This window comes from Phocoena phocoena, chromosome 6 (genome assembly GCF_963924675.1).
Source record: "Phocoena phocoena chromosome 6, mPhoPho1.1, whole genome shotgun sequence".
Taxonomy (NCBI): domain Eukaryota; kingdom Metazoa; phylum Chordata; class Mammalia; order Artiodactyla; family Phocoenidae; genus Phocoena; species Phocoena phocoena.
Window position 1 is genome coordinate 52,986,286 of NC_089224.1, and position 21,871 is coordinate 53,008,156.

The 21,871-nt window shown below is 38.0% G+C and overlaps 1 protein-coding gene across 7 annotated transcripts in view; it reads left to right on the forward strand.

Annotated features, from left to right (window-relative positions):
- The window catches only part of MPDZ (multiple PDZ domain crumbs cell polarity complex component), a 131,645-nt gene that overhangs the window by 90,937 nt on the left and 18,837 nt on the right, over positions 1-21,871 (forward strand). For 3 of the 7 annotated variants that reach the window (XM_065878958.1, XM_065878960.1, XM_065878959.1), the window contains 8 exons: positions 1,432-1,609; positions 12,451-12,613; positions 14,388-14,584; positions 15,721-15,812; positions 16,018-16,108; positions 18,248-18,328; positions 21,505-21,597; positions 21,687-21,761. In XM_065878958.1, the coding sequence (XP_065735030.1) occupies positions 1,432-1,609; positions 12,451-12,613; positions 14,388-14,584; positions 15,721-15,812; positions 16,018-16,108; positions 18,248-18,328; positions 21,505-21,597; positions 21,687-21,761 (970 nt within the window). Of the gene's footprint in view, positions 1-1,431; positions 1,610-4,666; positions 4,778-9,277; positions 9,377-12,450; positions 12,614-14,387; positions 14,585-15,720; positions 15,813-16,017; positions 16,109-18,247; positions 18,329-21,504; positions 21,598-21,686; positions 21,762-21,871 lie in introns of all 7 variants that reach the window. The other 4 variants (XM_065878953.1, XM_065878954.1, XM_065878955.1 and 1 more) reach the window with 2 other exon arrangements.

A 21,871-nucleotide genomic window follows, 5' to 3' on the forward strand; every position in this document is an offset into this window, starting at 1 on the left:
ATTTTTTGATGTCTGCAGTATTAGAGCTTCTGGAAAATGGTCCTTTTACATTCATCGGTGCCCCAGCCTGGAGTATGAGTCCAATATTAACCTGTAACAAATCAGCTTCAGAAATACATTACTATTTATCAGCCCCTATAAAACACATAATTGGAAGAGTATTTAAAATGATCTTGTTTTACTACTAGTAAAACCTTAATAAATCGAGCAAATAGTATTTGTAGAAATTAACATACGTAACATTTTATTCCCTTGAATTTAAAAAAATGTGTTTCCTATTATAATTTCTGAATCATTTTTTAGTGTGTTAGGTCAGTGGCATTAAGTGTGTTTACATTGCTCTGTAACCATCACCACCATCCATCTCCGGAACTTTCTTCGTCTTGCAAAATTGAAACTCTGTACCCATTAAATCGTAACTCCATCCCCCACCCCATGCATCTTCTAGCAACTACCATTCTATTTTATGTCTCTATGGATTTAACTACTCTAGGTACATCATATAAGTGGAATCATATAGGATTTGTCCTTTATTTCACTTAGCTAGCTTATTTCATTTAGCATAACATTCTCAAAGTTGATCTATGTCCTAGCATGTGTCAGAATTTCCTTCCTTTTTAAGGCTGAATAATGTTACTTTGTATTTATATACTGTTTTGTTTATTCATTCATCTGTCCATGGACACTTGGGTTGCCTTCCACCTTTCGGCTGTTGTGAATAATATTTCTATGAACATGGCTGTACATGTATGTTTTCAGGACCTTGCTTTGAATTCTTTTGGGTATATACCCAGGAATGGAATTGCCGGATCATATGGTAATTCTATTTTTAATTTTTTGAGGAACTTCCATACTTTTTTCCATAGCAGCTGCAACATTTCACATCACTACCAACAGTGTACAAGGGTTCTAATTTCTCCATAATTTCTAAAATTTTTCCCTGCCAACGCTTATTTTCTGGGTTTCTTTTTTTTTTTTTTTTTTTTGATAGTAGCCATCCTACTTAGTGTGAGGTGGTATTTCATAGTACTTTTGATTTACCTAATGTTAGTGATGTTGAGCATCTTTTTATGTGCTTATGGGACATTTGTATATCATCCCTAGAGAAATATCTAGTCAAGTCCTTTGCCCAATTTTTGATCTGTTTGTTTTCTTCTGTTGTTGAGTTTTAGGGGTTCTCTAGATATTCTGGATGTTCATCCCTTATTAGATATGTGGTTTGCAAATATTTTTCCCATTTTGTGGGTTGCCATTTTACTTTTTTGATGAACAAAAGCTTTTACTTTTATTGAAGTCCGGTTTGTCTGTTTTTGGATTTGTTGCCTTGTGCCTTTGGTGTCATAGCCAAGAAATCATTGCCAAACCCAATATTATGAGGCTTTGCTCCTATACTTTCTTATGAGAGTTTAAAATTTCATTTATTTTTTATAGGGTTGAACTTTGGCGAGAACCAAGCAAATCCTTGGGCATCAGCATTGTTGGTGGACGAGGGATGGGGAGTCGTCTAAGCAACGGTGAAGTGATGAGGGGCATTTTCATCAAACATGTTCTTGAAGATAGTCCAGCTGGCAAAAATGGAACCTTGAAACCTGGAGATAGAATAGTAGAGGTACCCTCCAGTGAGCTTTCTGTGCTAAAACTATTCACCTGGGCCGTCCTCTTTACCAAGGGAGTCATCATCTTTACACTGACCCAACATTAGAGTAAAATGTGTTTGCTGTTAAAGCATTTCATTCTTATTTGTTTGTTTTCATCCATAATTTTTCTCTTCAGTATATGATGACAGATTATATATCTCGATGTAGAGATGGGTGTTTGGGGGTATAATCAACTTTTTAAAAAAAACATTGGCACTAAGATAAAATAATTAAGTTCAGTTTAAAGAACGAAGCAAATTTCTTGGGGAAATCATTGAATCGTTTAAAAGTATACGTACACGCACAGAATGTGTACATCATAATTAATCCCTTAAATGAGATTTTATTTCTAGAAATACTTAAATGTTGTTGGATGAGATTTTTTAAAGTGAGTCTTTTTAGTAAACTTTTTATGCTAAGATCCTGATTGCCTTTTGTATAAATGTTTCCCCCACCACCCCTGCCAATCCAGGCGTGGATTTTTGTCCATCTCAGTGCTGTGCCCATTCCCCATCCATCACTAAGGGCTGTGTGTGTGTGTGTGTGTGTGTGTGTATGTGTCTGTGTGTGCACGTGTGAGTTGGTACGTACACACGTGTGTACGCATGTGTGAGTACTTCGTTATGTGTGAGAGAGAAGCGTTTGGTCAAACTGTACCTAATCCCTTAATTCAAAGCTAGGTTTAATATTTTAAATTAACTCTTCTCGCACGAGTGACTCATCATTTACTCAACAAATATTCCTGGAGAAGCTGTTGCATTCCAGGTGCTGTAACAGACTCTGGGCGTCCCACGGTAAATAAAACACTGTGCCTGCCTGTCAAGTGGGACAGACTTGACAAGTGATCAAGTCACTTCAGAACAGTGTGATGAATTATTTGATCAGCATAAGCATAGTTTTAGTTTAGGTTAGAGGAAGGGGTAGCTGAACCCAGGTTTGCTGAGTTTCCAGGATTTAGAGAGAAGACTAAAAGAGACAACTTCCAAATAGAAACCGATCACTTTGTTATTATAACAACCATTATTTTTACTTTGTACAAATGATTGTATCTCATTTTCTAAACCCATATAACTTAGGCACTAAAATGCCTTAATTGTGTAGAAGAAGGTTATCCATGTCAGTCACAACTTTGAAATGAACATTTTGGGCATTGATCTATTTCTTCCTTTACTGATTGTCTCTGAGAGTTGAAGAAGGAAGAAGATTGAGACTTGAGAGAAAGCAAGGGCCATGTCTGGTGTTTTGTTTTTTTTTCTTCTGACCATTTATAAGGAAGAATGATGGGCTTTTTTTTCTCTCTTCCTGCATCTTTACTTTTCATTAGATGATACCTTAGCCCCCTGTTAAAGGATTCTTTTTTAGTTATAGTACTACATAAAATTTCTAATTTAAGATTATCACAAGGCAGTTTATTTTATAGGTACTTCACTATTGAATACCTTTGACCTAAGTAAAAAAAAGTAAGAAATGTTTATAAATTATTTCAAGAAAAGATTAATCATAGTTTTCACCAAAATGTTTGTTTCAGTGTATTAAGAGAGTTAAAACATCCCTTTCAAATTGAAAAGAAAGGATTTTTGCATGTGGTAAAATACTGCTAAGCAACAGTTTGTTGAATGTTGTTACGTGCAAGGGCTTTTTTCTGTAAATAAGGAGCCTTAGGCCTCTGTAATCCTGGGGATTCTAGAACATGTCTCTGCTAAGAGTTTCTGAAAATGTATGTAAATTAGAGACCTGAGAAGTATTCCATTCTAAGTATAGAGTTCTTTGGACTTGAGCAAAGATATTTAATGTCCTGTTAAATTTTCCCACTAATGGAATATATAGTAAATACTTTTATTTTACAAAAAGTTAGAAGCCTTTTTTTTTTTTTTTTTTTTTTGCGGTACGCGGGGCTCTCACTGCTGTGGCCTCTCCCGTTGTGGAGCACAGGCTCCGGACGCGCAGGCTCAGCAGCCATGGCTCACGGGCCCAGCCGCTCCGCGGCATGTGGGATCTTTGCGGACCGGGGCACAAACCCGTGTCCCCTGCATCGGCAGGCGGACTCTCAACCACTGCGCCACCAGGGAATCCCTAGAAGGCATTTTTAATATGAACTGAAAGAGATGTTGTTATTTCATCTAAGTATCAACATGAGGGAAGTTTTTAATTAAATATAGTATATAATTCTTTTAAAGGTGATAATGTTCTATGCAGAGATCTAATAATTTTCTTTTTCAGAATTATGTCTACTCTGATTTTTCTATTTTGTTGTATATACCATTCTCTGGTAATTGGAAATGATAAAATTATACCAGTGTCCTATAGTTTTCTGGCAGGATTAGCATTTGGCCTTTCAAACTATTTTCCTTCCTATTCATATAGTGCATAAGCTGAGCTGATCATCACCAAGGCAAACCATGGTCAATAAAAAGTTACAAAATAACTTTCACTTTCAAGCTATTTATATAAGAATTACTAACAGATAAGCACAATTTCTTGGCTTCCAGCTCCTACCACGTCTACTGCAAAGATTCTTTTGCCAAACTAACCTTACCATAACGTGATTTTTCTGAACATCAGAATTTTGTTTTTAACTTCAAGCTTCCTGTACAGAGAGAAATACACAAAGCCTCACACACCCACTTCCCAAACCACTCTGTAATGAATTGGAAGAAAACGTGTAAAGTGACTTTCATGATGAAAGCAGTGCTGCTAGGCAGTTCCCTTATATTATTTCTTTAATGATGTTGATTTATTAATTTAAAGGAACAACTGGGCAATGTAAGGGAAGCAGAAGCAGAGCCTTCATTCTAATTGATTATTATTTCAGTTGATTATTGGAGACAGAAATCTGTGTCCAAAACAAGGGACCACAAGTCTGCTGGACAAATGAAAAGTTCTGGAGCCTCATAAGTACTCTCAATTATTTTTGAATCTGAAACAGATTTTTTAGGAGACTCACCCAGGATCCTCAAAACTCCAGATCGACAAATTGTTCTGTTGTTCTGTAGCTTCTTGAAATGTTAAGCTGAGGCCTTCCATTGCAGGTGGATGGCATGGACCTCAGAGATGCAAGCCATGAACAAGCTGTGGAAGCCATTCGGAAAGCAGGCAACCCTGTAGTCTTTATGGTACAGAGCATTATAAACAGACCAAGGGTAAGCAAACACAAAGGGCAAGGTAGGCATATCCAAACAGTATTCAACTTGGAATCTAATGTATCCAGGGCCAAGTTGTTTCTAGGACCTGAGATCGAGTCTTGAAATCTCAGGAGACTTTTTAGAAGTTTATTTTGCTTTTTTTTTTTCCCATTGAGTTGTCCTGGAAATCCCTTCTACCATGTTTAACAGACACTTGAAGCCTGTTAAAAACACACAAGTAGGATTCATTGGTGGCTCATAGGCATCTAGATGGATAATTATTAGTGTTCACTCTAGTCATAAAATATTTAAGTTGTTAAGAGGGTTGTGGTGGAGTCATTCAGGTTGAGAGTCTGTGACGTCTAGTCAAGTCCCTTAGAAGCCAGAGAGATTTCATTTTCTTTATAAATTTATTCTCTGGACAGAATTTCCAGTTTATGCAATCTCATGATTTCCTGTGCATGATCTTTAATGTATTTGTCTATCCCAGTGAACATTAACTTTCCCCATGATGGATTTTGTTTAAACTGTATCTAGTGATTTCATACCTGCTGTTTCCCAGCCATCATCACTGACTGTGTAGCTCTCATTACCGTATTGCCCCTGGTGGACAGAGACCTACTAATGCATTTTACTGTCAGTCGTCACAGGTGAAATGGGCTTTAAAAAATGTTTTAGAAATTCTAAGCACATTCAGTGAATGTTGTTTATGAAGATACTAAGTGAAGCTTTGTGTATTCGATGTGTTGAAAATTATGAAGACGAAAATTATGCCAAGAGTTTAAAACTGTTTTTTTCTATTTCTTCTTTATGCCTCGGTGAAAAAAATAATATTTTCCTGTGCAGCAGTTCTTGAGTATTTTGGGGCCACATACCCCTTAGAAAGTTCTTCACATTTACTGCAAAGTTTGCATAGCATTTCAGGAGTTTCCTAGATGTCCTGAGGCTCATAGAGAATTTCCACTTCCGGATTTAAGAACCCCTGTCATACTGAATCTCTTTGAAATACCTCCTTATTAGTTTTTAGGGTTTGTTGTATTTAGAAAGATAATGTTAACACATGTGAGGGAAGTGAAAAGAATCATAGAAAAAAGAATCATAGAAAACTTAAAATACATAATTTTATGTATAATACATTTAATTTTAATTCTTAAAATTAAAAATTTAAGATAGCAGTGCTCAAGTGAACAGGTTTTTAGATGAGATCAGTAAAAGGAACTTGTCAATATTCTGTGCCCTGGGAAACAAAGTGACCAGATTTATCCTATTGGTTTTTCCCTTTGTTGTCAAGACAGGTGTAGCTCTGGTCTGAGTTCACTGTAAGAAATGAAATAGTAGTTCTTAATGTAAGCAGTTATCTTCACATCTGCAGTTTTTAATCATTCAGTTGTTGATTGTTAGGTGATAATTATCCATTCAGATGAGAAAATCTGCCAAATGGTGGGGCTGTATCATCTTGCATTCTTTTCAGATGCTATTCAGTTTGTTTAAATAACTACAGATCTTTCTACGTTTGTTTCCATTTGTTGTGTTAAACATAGACACAGTATGATAATGTTGGTAAATGGCTGTTTAAGTTAAGTTAAAGCTATTTTTTGTGTGTGGGTGGGTTTTATTCCTTTTTTGTTTTTTTAATTTCCAACTTTTATATCATTTAGGACAATACTATAAACTGCTGAATAGGATTCTCAGATTACTTTTGAAAAAACTACAAACATTTCTTTCAATGCCAGTCACATTTTCTAATGCACTAGGAAGATATTTTTCTCATGCACCTGGAAAATATTCCTATTTTATTATCTGAGGTATAATGAAGCCTGATTTATAGCAATTATTCCAGAATAAATCTTGCTTAGAATGACATGTGTAGTCAAATGATATGTGACAGGGTTTAGGACATGGTACCCTGAAATACGACACCTTGGCATATTGAATATTTAAACTGAAGTTATTTGAGAAAAGGCAGGTGCTGGAAAGACTCTGACCTCCCCCTTCTCTGCTGAAGCAGGTCATAAGGCTCTCCTGAGAGGTCTTAAGGAAAGGAGCATCCTTATCTCCAGACGAGGAGGAATCCTGGGAGGAATCAGAATGAACAGGCCTTGCTAAGTTTCCGCCAGTTAACTACACTTAGCTCGTGCTGTTTTGTCCTATCATATTTTCTGTAACTTTCTACTCTTCGTAAGACCTCCTATAAAAACACTCAGACTTAACCATTTCTTCTGGTCTTAATTTCCTTATGAAGGCCCCATGTCATGCAAAACTTACGTTAAATCAATATACATGGTTTTCCCTCGTTAATTTGTTTTTCATTACAGAGGTCCAGTCAAGAATCTACGACAGGTAGAGGAAAGATATTTTTCCTCCTCTACATACATATTTTGCTTTGGGAAATTAGAATTAATTTTGCATTTAAGATGAGATCTACTTTGTTTTTAATGATTTACTTCCCTATGAAAATAATGATGTCTCCAGGAGTCGAAAGGGAAAAAATTACACATACATAAGAGTCTCTTAATGAGAAACATTTTATTTTTGGATATAATAAAGCTTCAAGAAAAACTTGTACGTAGACTGAAAAGCCAGTCAGTCTCTTTGGCTCTTAAACTGTTCGAGAATTAGAACTTCCCAGAACTAGCCCTGATAATTCCACCAGTATGACACTTCAAACTCAGTCTGACCGCATTGTCGCATTAAAGGGTGGGTCCCACTAATACGGGCCAGAGGATGATTTTGCCTTCCCTGTGCTTCTTCTTAGTTAATAACGTTTCTGTTTTCATCAGCCCTTGGAACTATAAACATGGGTTTCATCACTGAGTTTTTAATAAGAGATATAGTCTGTTTCTATAAATCCTTCCCTCATAATAGAGTGATCTACTATTTCATTTGCTGTGCTCATCCTGTACTTTTATACTCTCCTATCAGGGCCAAATTCTAATCCTTAAGGGCTGCAAGTTGAAATAACAAAAAGCAAAGCCAAACAAAAAAACCAGAGCTCTTTTTAAATATTCCATTTCTTCCCGTTATTATTTTGATTTATATTGTTCTACAGAATTATAAAGGAAATGTAAAACCTGACAATTCCATGTATGAGGATTAGAAATAATCTACTTTCCATAGCACTGAGTTACTTTGCCTAGGATTGTGTTTTTAATCTCTGCCTAGTCATTTCTTCCACCTTAATAAATGGTCATGTTTTTTGGCATTTGTGATCTTCTTTTTTGTAAAGCAGGAGTTTGACATTTTAAATTGAAACGCAGAGAGAAAGTTGAGATGAGCAGAAATGTCAGTGTGCCCATTTCTTTTACCCATCTTCCTTCTGTAGGAAAAACATTGCAAGAAGAGCAGATTGAAAGGGTGATGTGGCATAAGCTTTAGTGCAGGCGTATTGAGTGAGGATAGTCTTTGTAGAGTGTTCTCTCATACAGGGTGGTGTCACATGACAACCTCTCCCTACTCTTGATGCTTGCCAGTAGGGCTTTTTTATAGAGAGAAGTAACACAAACATTTAGTTACAGCCAAAATGAATTTTAAACGTCTGCAATTTCCCCTGAAAGATATAGTCAATAAAAGAAAAAGATAGCAGTGTGAAAAAAGAGAAGAATTTATTGTGCTAAGGAAATTACTTTTCTTTTTTTTTCCTTTTTTTTACTCTGAAAATGCTACATTCTCTCTGGCAGTCATCCTGCCTGTAATACGTATATTCAGCTGCAGTAGTCCAAGCTCAGAGCATATCACAGGCGAGCCACAAAACCTGTGTGAACACTGTAAGGCAGGACTTCAAAAATTACCCAGAGCCTCATAAATTCCCCAGTAATATGAGAACGTTTATAGGAAATTTATATATATATATATGTTCCTAGCTCCACAAAAAGTGGGCAGAAATAGAGAACACCACTGTACAGCAGGTCATTTCTTTTAAAATTGTTGATTTCATTTTTTAAATTAAAGAATACTGTTGATTGAAGCAAACTTAATATCTAGTCAAGGTATGAAAAGTTTCCTTACTGGGAAACAAGATAACAGAATACTGAACTTTACCAATGGACTAGCGGACAGATGTTTAATTTGCACTCTGCAACAGATAGACACTTTTTTCTTTCTTTTACCAAAAAAGCATAATTTGCTTTTAAGTGTAAATGAAAACCTTTTATGGTTTCAGTTTTGAAGCATGTTTACTGATATGCATGGAACATGTGTTAATATAAGTGGGTGAAATATATGTGCTTCTCTGTCGGTGATAGTGAAGACACTCAGTGAAAACAAAAGAAATTTGGGATCAGTTTGACAGACTTGATTCCTGTGTGTTTTGTGGCCAGATTTAGATTTGAGTGTGGATTCAGGTTGCTAGAGGTAAACCCTGAGTTCTATGCTGTTTGATAAGATGTTATTAATTAATTATGAGATCTGACAGGATCTAGTGTTGCACAGTTATTTAAATCAGCAATTGCTTTGTCCTTATAAATGAGTTGTTTTAAGTACATTTCTTTTGCGCTCAGCGCCTCTTATGTTTCCTTTTAGAAATCCCCTTTGCCTTCCTTGCCGCACAACCTTTACCCTAAGTACAAGTTCAGCAGCACTAACCCATTTGCTGATTCTCTACAGTTCAACGCTGACAAGGTTGGATAATGACCGTTGTCTTGCCATTGCCTTTTGCCAATGTTTTGTTCTTTGTTGCTACTGTGCCTTTGTCCCAGTTCAGTGTTTACTAAATTTGGGCAAGGATTAAAAAAACAAAAAACAAAAAACTGTGTGTTTGGAGTGGGCGTGCAAATCCTTTCTTAAGCACATTTTCTTGCCAGAACCTATTCATTTTTATAGCCGAAATTACATGGCCCTTCTGAAGAGTAAGGGAGAATCGTGAGTCCAATGCCTTTCCTATATTTTGGTGTGAGTTGAATTTTCAGATACATAAATTTTTGTTAGTTGCTAAATGTATGAGCTACTTTCACACATAATTTCTTTAAAAACCTTGTATTGGTTTAAATCCTTCTCAGACTTATACAAGGTAGTCCTAAAAGCTCTTCTGTTAGTTAATCACTCCATACATAATTGTGTATATGCAGGATTTTGTTGAATATTCATAAAGTATGTCCGTGTAAATGCCTTACGAGGAAACATGGAACTGTTTCAACATTTGTAAATCTATACTTGGATATTCTCATATTCTGATGAAATTATAAATCCAAAATTGAAACAAAAACTTACAAGAACTTGTATACTATAATTTGATCGTGAAAGGAAGAAAGCTGTTAATTTTTTTCAGGAAGCATTTTATGAATATTCATTGGATTTTTCATGTTATTGTAATATGGATAACCAAAGATGCTATATCTGAAGGAATATGTTTTCTGTTACTGTAGGCATTACAGAATTCAAGTAGAGTTCTCTTCCGTTGTTCCCCAACTAACCCTTTTGCTCCCACACCATTTAAGGTTTGTCTTAATGTGAAATTTTCACAAGTAAGTGGGTGTGTTACAGTGTGCTGTGTGTGTACGTTATACTTGTGTGCATACATGGCATGGAATGATTTCAAGTACACTTTGCATTTTTGCCAATGAAGGCTAAATGGTCTTTGTTAAAGAGTTGTATCTTCACTGGTAAATTTTAAGAAGTGTCAACAGCAAGCTAAATTACATGATCTCAGTAAGAATGAGAGTATCAGGGATAATAAAATAGAACACCTAATTGCCCCTTTAGTAAACGTAGGCTTGTATTGGCTTTATGATTAATCAGTTATGTTAGGGCACCATTTGAGTTCATTCACAGTACGAAAATGTTCTGCCTAAGTAAGATTCTGAATAGTTTTTAGACAAGCAGGTTTTGTTTGTTTGTTTGTTTTTAAGGAAAATAACAGCTCAGAAAAGTTATGCAGAGAGTAAGATCTATAAAATATGCATCCATAAATTTATTAAAGTTATGGCAAGTTAGATTTTGTTCCACTTTTTAAAAATGAAATGGGCTTAATTCATGTTTTCTCACATTTTCCATTGTTAGAGAGGTAAATTTTTTAAAAACTTTTAACCAGAAAAATTCTAAATTACATGTTCCTTCCTACCCTAGTCTATTTAATGAACCTCCATTGGATCAAATGAAGTTTTTTATTTGTCTGTTTATATTTATTTGTACATTGCTAATTTGAGAGTTTTATGGCACAACACTTGGGAGGATAACAAGGATTCTGTTTCCATTAGTAGTTTTTGTCTGTTTGGCCAATGGTATGTAAACCAAACATTTTAATGCAGCAGATTCTGTGACTTGAAAAATCTGTTGCCCCTAAGTGTCTAAAAATCAGCTCGCTTTGCCGGAAAAATAGTAATTCATGTTTGCCAGGATCATTTTTGGGGTAGCTTAGCATCTAAAGTGTTTTCTGAATCATCAAAGAAAGATCACATTCAGTGCCCTATAGTTTCATTTTTAGGTATATTTTGATTCTTGACATGAATTATTCTTAAGTATTTGTACATGCCTGTCATTTAGTGTGTTCTCTAAGAAATATTTCTTAGTCACAATCTTTTTCCAGATATACACATATAAAACAAGGTATATCAGAGGGATTTTTATATAGGAAAAAAAAAGGTAAAACAAAGAAGGAAGGAAAAATGTATGTTCAAGGCATCAGGGACAGCCTGACCGCAATGTTGGAACTTTAGCTGGGTATCTCTGACTCTTGAGTTAGGTACTCTCTGTCTTACTGTAGAAATTGGAGGAGACAACATGATATAATGGAAAGTGCATTGGATTAGGTTAAGAATTAAGCAAAAAGAAGTCTAGTATCACTGGGTGATTCTGAACAAAATCTTTCACATCTCACAGCCTTGGGTTATTAATCTGCAAAATGAATAAAATGACTTAAGGGCCTTTCTAACTCTAATATTCTGCTTGATAATCTATAATATAAAAATTTGATCAACTGTGTTTCAATTAAAGAAAAAAAGAACCTGATGATACCAAGTCCTTTTTTTTTTTTTTTAATAAGACTTGTAGCCCTAAGTGACAGCAAATATACCAGCCAAACTTGGGGTTTGTATGAAGTATTCAACCCTGTTTTCCCATTTTCCTTTAGGGCTACGTTGGTAAGGGGCCGGTGGTTTTGTCCCTTAAAACCAGAGACCCCTGAGATCTGAATTTGTGTGCTCTTTGCTAACAGTCTCCCTGGTAGATGAACCCTGCATGTGCAATGCTCATTTTCATGAATTTGTTACAAGTCAGTTTGAGAGAGGATTCAGGAAGAAATAAAAAATTCTTTAAATATCTTCTCACTAACAAGCTTTGAACTGCTTTGCTTGATTATATGATTAACTTCATTAATTTTTTTCTAGTTTCTTGGAAGCCTTTCCTAGACCCCCAAAATCTTGCCCAGATAACTTTCGAATGAGAATATTTTTTCCAAAAAAGCAAGTTTGTACAACTTTTCATCTTAAGTTATTTAAGCCTTTAATTCTTCACCTTAAAATACCATATAACCATTTAATGGATTGTGCTCTGAACATACTATTTTGTTTAGTGTATTTAAACTTTACCTGAATCCTTTCTACCATTTTTTATATATGTATATTTTCCCATTATTTAATATGTGAGATATTTTAAAGCTACTCTTTTTTTTTTTTTTTTTGACATTGCAGACTTATTTCTTTCCGTTGAGTCTTCCTTCCTTAGACTGCATACCCACTGCATTCTTCTTGTTCCCACAGGCTCCCAGTCAGTCAGAATCCGAGCCAGAAAAGGCTCCGCTGTGCAGTGTGCCTCCGCCCCCTCCTCCAGCATTTGCAGAAATGAGCGAGGATCATGCACAGTCATCGGCAAGTGAAATTTCAGCAGATGTGGACAAAGAGGATGAGTTTGGTTGCAGCTGGAGTAAGTTGTCTTTTTGAAATGCATTGACTTATAAGAGGTATTAAAGTAGCTCTGGGTTTCTCAAGGCTTAGGTCCTGGATGAATAAGTACGTTTCACCTTCGGTTATACATGCTGCAGTTTTGTGTGGAAAAAACTGCTGTTCGTTATACTTGAATACACACATTCCTGAGGCATGAAATCATGTTCTTTTTTTAAATCTGCATCCCTGTTCAAGCCCACTTTGCCATTTGTATGAGAGTTAAAAAGGACAGGGCACTCTTTCAGAAGCTGAACTGGATGAGCCATCTCTTGGTCTCGAACAAGTTGTCACCCCCGCTCTAGGCCTCAGATTCCTCACTGTAAAAATCTATTTGTTGTTGCTGGTGGAACAGCCTTGATTTTAGGTATTTTCTGTACTAAGATGGTAACATAGTATAATTGTTGAGATACAACCTTGGGACATTTGGGAAGTTGTTTAACTGCCTCTAAGTTTCAGCCTGGTGATATCCCCCTTTTTAAAATTCAGTTCCTACATTCCCTGTTGCTAACAGTGAATTAGATAATGTTTGAGGAGCCATAATGATGCATAGGAAGCATTCGAAGGCAGCTGTTATTAGGATCGTGGGTGTATCTCCGTTTCCTAAGGAAATAAGCCATTTTACAGGGAAATATGAAGCTCAAAGTTCTGTGTCAGTGCTTTAAAAAGTTTCATTTAAAAATGTAATTATTTCTTTTAAGAATACTATGGTGTATGCTCTTAGGAAGTACAGAGCACAAAATTTGTGCTGCTAAGATTCAAGAAGGAGTCAGGACATGGCAATTTATGAAATTGACGCAGTTAAGAATCAACATAGAATGCATGACATTAGCCAAATAGTAATGTTTTCTAAGAAATGATTTGTAAAGTTTGCACTTTTCTCAGTGTATTTCTAATGAAATTAGAATGTTTTGCTAATCCATCAGGGTGGCCAGAATGTACTCTGAGGAAAACATCAAATGGAATGTTCATGTATTGCCATGTCACAGCCACCCCAAAACTTAATGGCTTAAGAAAACAAGTTATTATTAACCTGTCAAGGTGCTGTGGTCGACTGGGCTCAGCTGGGCTGGACCTCCAAGATGGCTCACTCACGTGCCTGGTAATTAGTGTTGGCCACTGGCTGGTTGTTCATCTGGGCCTGGGGCACCTACCTGTGGCCTTGCCCTCTCAGATTAAAGAATAAACTCTACCTCTTGAACACGTGGGATGTGAGGTATGAAAGGTCTCATTCAATGACAGCAGGTACATCAGTGTGTGTGGCCTGATGGCTCTGTGCAATACGAAAACCCATCCCCTTTATTCTGGATCTTTGTACCGAGCACCAGCCAACATGATGTGACATGTCGTGTAGATTTCCCTGTGGAAGAAAAGCTTCCACTGACCAGTAGAGACAAGTCCTCTGGATGTTCTGCTCTCTGCAAATGATAAAGTAACTTTCTGTTTTAATCACAGTCTTTTGAGAGTTTGTTAATGTGGATCACTTCTTTGGGCCTGATCACCCCAGGTGAACTGATTAATCAGATACTGTGCTCTGCACCCTGGATGCAGAGAAATTCCTCAAAGATTGGGTGCTCCAGGAAACCAGTCTTGACGCCCAGGCCGCCAGTCTATTTAGCGTTTTCTTAACTGCTAAGGATTTCATTTTGGTACAAATATGCCCTTATGATGCCATTCTAAATAACCTTCCATAGTAAAGCGTTTGGCTGTGAATTAGCTCTTACTATCTGTGGGTTTTTTGTTCTTGTTGTGTGTAGAAAATATCAGAGAGCGTTATGGAACCCTAACAGGCGAGCTACATATGATTGAACTGGAGAAGGGTCGTAGTGGTTTGGGTCTGAGTCTTGCTGGGAACAAAGACCGGTCCAGGATGAGTGTTTTTATAGTGGGGATTGATCCAAATGGAGCAGCTGGGAAAGATGGTCGATTGCAGATTGCAGATGAGCTTCTAGAGGTAAGTTCTTGTGGAAAGCACTGAATTTACTCTCGCTGAATTGGTGCAGTGGAACCATCAGTTTCCGGAAAATCCACCCGGGTCTCATATGGTGACTGAGGAAACTACCGCTTCTCTAATAAAATAGATACATTGCTGCAAATTTGGCTCTAGACCAAATCTCTACTAACTACAGCCCATGTTCCCATTAACTTCCATTAAAAGGTTGTGACTATATAACACGAGAAACAATTTTTGCCCCAAGACAGTAATAAAGATCACACTTCAAATACATTTTTTTGTGTGTTGCATTTTTATTAGGAACTTTTGAAAAAACCAAATGGCCAATCATGCCCTGGTAATGAGACTGATCCACTGAACCTTCTAGGAGTTGAATCCCTAATGGTAGACGTCATGGGGGTGGGGTGTGGCGGGGTCAGATTTGAGGCTAAATAACAAACACAGTAATTCAGCCCGCCAAGCAAAATAAACTTGTGGGCCATACTTTACAGTATTAGAATTGTGTTTGCTTGATTTGTTCGTCCTCGCCTCCTGTAGGCTGGGATCCATGTGTCTTTACGCTGCTTGAACCGTGCCTCCTGTGTTTCCCTGTTGGCTAGGGAGGCTCAGTCAGCAGTGGCTAAATGACAGGATGATTGGCAGTTTCCATTAGGTACTGGGCTGCTTACGCACATTCTGCTGCCTAAACCCTGAATCCCCTGGCACTGCTTCTCCCACTGGCCTATTCCCAGGCCTTGAGTTTTGAGGTTAATTTGGAGCCATGACAGTCAGGGCCTTCCCAGGATGATCTGTGTGGGTCACAGGTGCTTCCACAGAGCCCTTGCTTGGTACAAAGCACTCTAGAAGCTTGTCGCCTGCCTGAATACTGTCCTATAGTCAGTCCAAGTGGTACCTCTTTAGTCCATGGAGATCAGACTACATGCATGTTATTTTAATGTTGGCTTTAAACACGAGCTTTTCTTTTCTCACCATCAAAGTCAGGTTCATGTTCTAGGAAGAAAAATATATATAATATTTTAAAGGGAGAAACAAATGTGCTTTTCATTAGATAACAAATGTGCTTTTCATTAGATAGGATGATCAAAATGTGTGAAGTTAAAATTCTAGGTTCAGTTAATGATATTTATTTCTCATAGATCAATGGTCAAATTTTATATGGAAGAAGTCATCAGAATGCTTCATCAATCATCAAATGTGCCCCTTCTAAAGTAAAAATAATTTTTATCAGGTGAGCATTTCTTTCTGGTTTATTAAATATTTTTCCTTTGCCTTTCAATTCTTAATTCTTTTGAATGAAAATAAAACATATATAAATGTGTGGGTGTTGTAGTTCCAGGTCCCAGAATTTTCTCTAATAATCTGAGTCTTCAAGCTAAAGAATGAAAATCATATGAATGCTCATGATATGATAGGTCAGTGCTTTTTTCCTTTAGAAGTAAAGATGCAGTGAGTCAGATGGCCGTATGTCCTGGGCATACAGTGGAACCTTTGCCTGCTACCTCAGAGAATCTTCAAAATAAGGAGGTATGTAGCTTATGCTTGTTTTTCTGGGAAGATTTGCTTGATACACCACTTATTAATTCAGCTAACAATTATAGAACTCTTGCAGGGATATAAAAGATAAGTAAGACATAGCCGTGGCACCCAAGATGTTTATACCCTAGTATAAGAAACACTTATGTAAATAAGCACACCACTTACATGAAGGCTACTAGTAGAGTCTGCAAAGGGAATAATGAAGGTAGAAAAGGAGTTGACAGTTTTACCTCTGGAGGGAAAGCGAGAGTAAGACTTTATAGGGGAGGTTACACACGAAGTGTATATTGGAAGTAGATGACTTGGGGGCCATAAACATTGCAGGCAGAGCACGTGGATTGAGGACTGGCCTGGAGGCTCTGGCAAGTGAAGAGATTTGATAACTGCAGAGTGTTACCAACAGTGGGAGGCAGGGAATGGGTAGGGTCGGATCATGGGGATCATGGTGCAGACTTTGTCTTTGAGGCCATGTCTTTGCAAATTCAAAGAATGAACATTATATTTTTAAAAACTTCTCTGGAAATGGTGCAGAGAAAAAACACAGGTTGCAGGGCAGAGAAGTTAAGTTAAAGGGAGTAGGAACATTATTGGAGTAGTTCAGGGGATAGATAATGAGGGCCTGAACGAATGCAGAAAAAAAAAAAGAGAGAGAAGAAGAAGTGGTTATGTCAGATATTTAGGACCCAAATTGACATTACTTCATCCCTAACTAAATATACTCAGTGAGGAAGAATGACTGGTTGATAATCTGTTTATCCAACAAATATTTGTTGAGTATCTGCCTTGTAATAGGTTCTGTGTTTTGGGCTGAGAATAAACTGGTGAATGATACAGACAAGAGGTATGAGGCTTCCAGATATCCGACTTGGTGACTCGATTGATGGCTAACTTTCATTAAAATAAAAAAGAGAAGCAGATATTTGTAAAAAAAAAAAAAAAAAAAGTAGAGAACATTCTCTCTGAGGCAACTTAGGAATGAAGTGCCTGTTGGAAAGCCTGGTAGGAGTGTCCATGGAGATGCCTGGTGTAGAGTTTAGAGATGAATCCCCATAGATGCCGACTTGGGAGCCATGGGAGCTGAGGCTCTGGCTATGGCAAACATTTAGAGAAGAAGAGGGCCCAGGTCAGAAATGTATAATATCAACAGTAAGGAGGAAGGCTGACAAAGAGAGGTCAGAGATGAAGAAGAACCAGGCGGGCATGTTGCACAGCAGCTGAGGAGAGCCCCGTTGAGAAAGGGTATATTCCACAGCCTTGAATACTGCAGGGAGCTCAAGTGAGAAGGTGAATAGAGTTCTTCGGATTTCCCAATTAGGAGATTATTAGTGATTTTGAGAAAGCAAATGATGGATAAGAAATTAGGAAAGACGAGGCAATGGCTAGAGGGTGACAAAAAATTGAGTTCTTGGTGGGAGTTTTGTTTTGATTTGTACATGCGTTGGATACATGCTTAGAATGATGAGTAAAAGGAGATACGAGAGAGAGAAAAGCTTAAAATTAGAGGAACCATGATAACTATCAGTGGGAAAAGGCATAGAAATGGAAACGCTCTTCCCTAAATTAATATCCATACATTGGGTTTTTCTGTACATAAGATGCAGAAATCATTGTCTCATGCTGGTGAACTAACTCACTGATCATAATGGTGAACTGAGTCAAGTGGTTTTTCAAGATTATAAGGGAGAAAAATTTATTTTCATAAGAATTGTACCAAATATGTCCCTTAAGAAAATGGATTTTAGTAATTTTCAGGTAAAACATTTAATAGCTCCTAAATACACTTGATGACTAGCACAGTAAAGCATAGTGAATGGTGCCTCTGCTGGTGTTCTGTGTTTCAGTGCTTGCACCGTTTGGAGCTGGGTTCTTGTTAGATAGCACTGTGGAGTAAACCCAGGCAGTCTTGAGGAGCACCTTGTGTCTTTGTGCTCCAAAATAATTGCTGTCTAATCACACCTCACTCGTATTTTAAAGAGAATATAATGTTCATAAATGTCATGAAATAATAAAATAGTAATAAGGAATTACAGCATATGAAATAATTTTGTTTAAGTAGTCCCTGTATTTAAACAAACAAAACTACATAACACTCAGTTGCCTATTTTGTCATTTCTTTCCCTCTGTCAGGCTGAACCGAGTGTTACTACTTCCGATGCAGCTGTGGACCTCAGTTCATTTCCAAACGTGCAACATCTGGAGCTTCCCAAGGTAAATCTGCTTTGAATTGGAGTGAAATGATGTGACTTCCTTGACACTGGTGTGTTAATTCACTGGTTCTCAAAACTGGGCTCCAGACCAGCTGCATCAGCATCAGCACCCCCTGAGAGCTTGTTAGAAGTAAGGTGTGTGGGCCCACCCTGACCTCCTGAATGAGGAGCTTTGGGGGGTGCCCCCGCATCTTGCGTTTTAATAATAAGCCTTCTCTGTGATGCCAGTGTGCACTGAAGTTTGAGAACCACTGTGCTAATTGATACTTGGGCAGGGACCCAGCTTTTCCTGCCTTTATGATTATCCCAAGGTATGACATTTAGTGATCTCTCCTTTGATTTATTTACCAAGGACCTGCTATGGAGGAAATAGAAAGAATAAAGAAACGGAAGTTATTGTCTTTGTCCTTCGTGAAACCGAAAGCTCAGATAACTAGAAGTCTCACCGATAGGCATCCCTGAGGTATTTGCTTTTGCAAAGATGAGCCTTAGGTTCAAGTGACCACTTTAAAGAAGTGGTTTGTTGAACAGATGTTGAGCAGCACCTGTAAATGTTTTCAAGTGCTGCAGGCTCATGCTGGAATGCAGGTGGGCAGCGGATGAGCGGAGTAGAAGCAGAAAGAGTAGTGACCTGCTCAGGGAAGAGGAGAGGAAGGGCGGAGGTAGGGTGGTGGGATAGAGGGATTGAGCATGGAATACTGCAGCAGAAAGGGGTGCTTCCTCTGCGACTCCCCAGCTCCAAGGCGTCCAGGGCAGCAGAGGCAGTCTGTCTGGATTGAATCTTTGTTTCATCAGGTCCAGACTTCACACATTGTGTGGTCTTGCTTTGCCTCCATTTTCTTACCTATAAATTGGAGATGATAGTATTACCTCTGATAATATTGTAATTATAAAGATTAAGTGAGTTGTTTATAAAGTGGTGGGCATAAAGCCTGGCATGTGATCAGATTTTGTTAAGCATTCAGTGGAAAAAAAATACTGTGACTCTTCTTGGCTTGATTTCTTTTTTAAAAAATAACTCTACAAAAATGGATTGCTGTGGTCTTATCATACACGTTTAAGAAAAGTCATCGTGGGCAGTTTGCGTTGTGGATAGAGGGAAAAGAAGTTATTAAAGCTTTTTCTATCAAGAAGTCCATACACTTCCATTCAAGAATCCCTCATTCTATTGCCATTTAAGAGAGAGTCGTTTGAGGCAGCTGGGGGAGAGGGGACTGGATATTCTAGTGGAAGTCTCTGAGTTTGTATAAAGGAGTACGACGAGAATGGATGTTAGGTAAACAGCCAGCAAATGCCGTCTGTACTTGGTAAAGTACTTTTCTGACTACAGTTAGGTGAATAGACAATAATAGAATCAAATCTCAGAATTGAGTACATACAGCCATGGTAGATAAAGAGTATTACTTATTCAAACGAATATTTATTTGTGGTAGTAGGAAAGAGCATTGGTGTGGAGTGTCCCAAATAGAGGGTAGCTCAGTTTTTTACATTTGGCATCAGCATTGAGACTTGTCAGTCTCATAGCACGTTGACCTTCCTATTCAGTGTGCCTGATTCTTTGACCAGTAGATCAGAGTTCGGGGTTTCAAAATGCTGGCAAGTTTAGGCACTTTATCTGAAGTCAACTTGATTATATCCTGTAGAGTTATAAGTAGAAGGAATGTGTGTGTGATAGCAACACTTTTGCATAGTGTGTCAGGCTTTTAAGCCTTTTCTTACTACACATGATCCTCACAGCAAACTTGTAGTTGGCAAGAATTATTTTCCCTTTTTTTTGGAGATAAGAAAGTTGAGGTTAAGAGATAGGTTAGGTAACGTATCCAAATTTCTAGAGCTAGCCAGAAAGGAAATTACAGCTGAGCTCTGCTTTCCCTGAAAGTGTGTGATTTTCTCTGTATACACGTGAAAAGAGCAGTGGCAGAGAGGAGGCACAGTGACAGTCGGAAAGTCGTCAAGCATTAATCATCATTGCAAAGCCACAGTGTTGATAATCTTTAAAATGATGGTGAAGGCTTATCTCACTGTCGTGATCTTAAATGTCTGGTGGCGACATTTGCTCTCATGTATACATTTCAGAGAAACCATGGCAAGATTCCCTTTTCTCTCTTTTGCTTTCCATCTCCCTAGGTGCAAACTCTAATGAGAAAGGTTGCTAGCTCTAACCAGAATGAAATGTGTAAAACCCTATGGTAATTTTGTTCATGTAAACGTTAAGAAAAGGTAAAACCCAATGTTATGGAACACTTGGTTTTCATTAAAAAAAAGTGTGGAAAATATAGACAAAAGTAGGTGTAGCTCTTCTAGCTTTGGCAGATTTTCAGTGCAGGTCTTTGGGTTCAGAGTTGAGAGAATTTTCACTCCGCACCACATCAGAACACAAGTATTTGAAGTAACCAGTCTGGGTATTCCGCCCCAGAAAGGACAGCGCATGAGCAGTCATGGCAGTCTGTCTGCTAAAGGAGGAAGGACAGCAGAAAGGGATGAAGGGGCCAGTGTTAGCGGTTATCTCTAAGCTGTAGGCCAGAAAGAGGAAGAAGGAGGATACTTTGGTGTTGAATCATTTAGTTAGCCAGTTACACAGAGCTAAATTCTCAGACGTTGTACAGTCATTAAATTGTTGAATACGTTTTAGTTCTCTAGATATTTTGTTAGAGTTACTAGAGATACGTTACTGGATATATATGCTAAAGATACTAGAGATAGTGGACATATGGGAGGAGTGAAAACATTTGACTATTTATTTGATGGAGGAGAATTTAATCCCATTAAAATAATTGAAAGTTTGCTTAAGAAGAGATTTCTCATAGTGGATTTTTTTATTTTTATTTTTTTTATTTTTTTGCGGTACGCGGGCCTCTCACTGCTGTGGCCTCTCCCACTGCGGAGCACAGGCTCCGGACGCGCAGCCTCAGCGGCCATGGCTCACGGGCCCAGCCGCTCCACGGCATGTGGGATCCTCCCGGACCGGGGCACAAACCCGTGTCCCCTGCACCGGCAGGCGGACTCTCAACCACTGCGCCACCAGGGAAGCCCTGTAATAGTGGATTTTAGAACAGTTTTCTTTTCTAGCCCTTGGGTAAGAAGACAGTGTTCAGAAGTTTTGGTCACATACCTTTCCATTTGGATAAATTTAACCTGTTTCACGTTTTCTGAGTGTTTCTGTTTTTGCTTCTCTAGGATCAGGGGGGTTTGGGCATTGCCATCAGTGAAGAAGATACACTCAGCGGGGTCATCATAAAGAGTCTAACAGAGCACGGGGCAGCAGCCAGGGTGAGTCTTCCCTCTTCTCACTCTCAGAAAGTGGTGGGGAGGGAATTCTTTCTGTAAATTCACTCAGAATCTTCCATGTTTCCATCTAGGATGGACGGCTCAAAGTTGGAGATCAGATTTTGGCTGTAGATGATGAAGTTGTTGTTGGCTATCCTGTTGAAAAGGTACTTTTCCAAAAGAAAGCAGATGAAACCATAAACTCATCCTTGAACATGGCTAAACGTGTGTGGGGAGGGGGTGTCAGTCATAGGGAATCAGAGCTGTGTAGCTATTT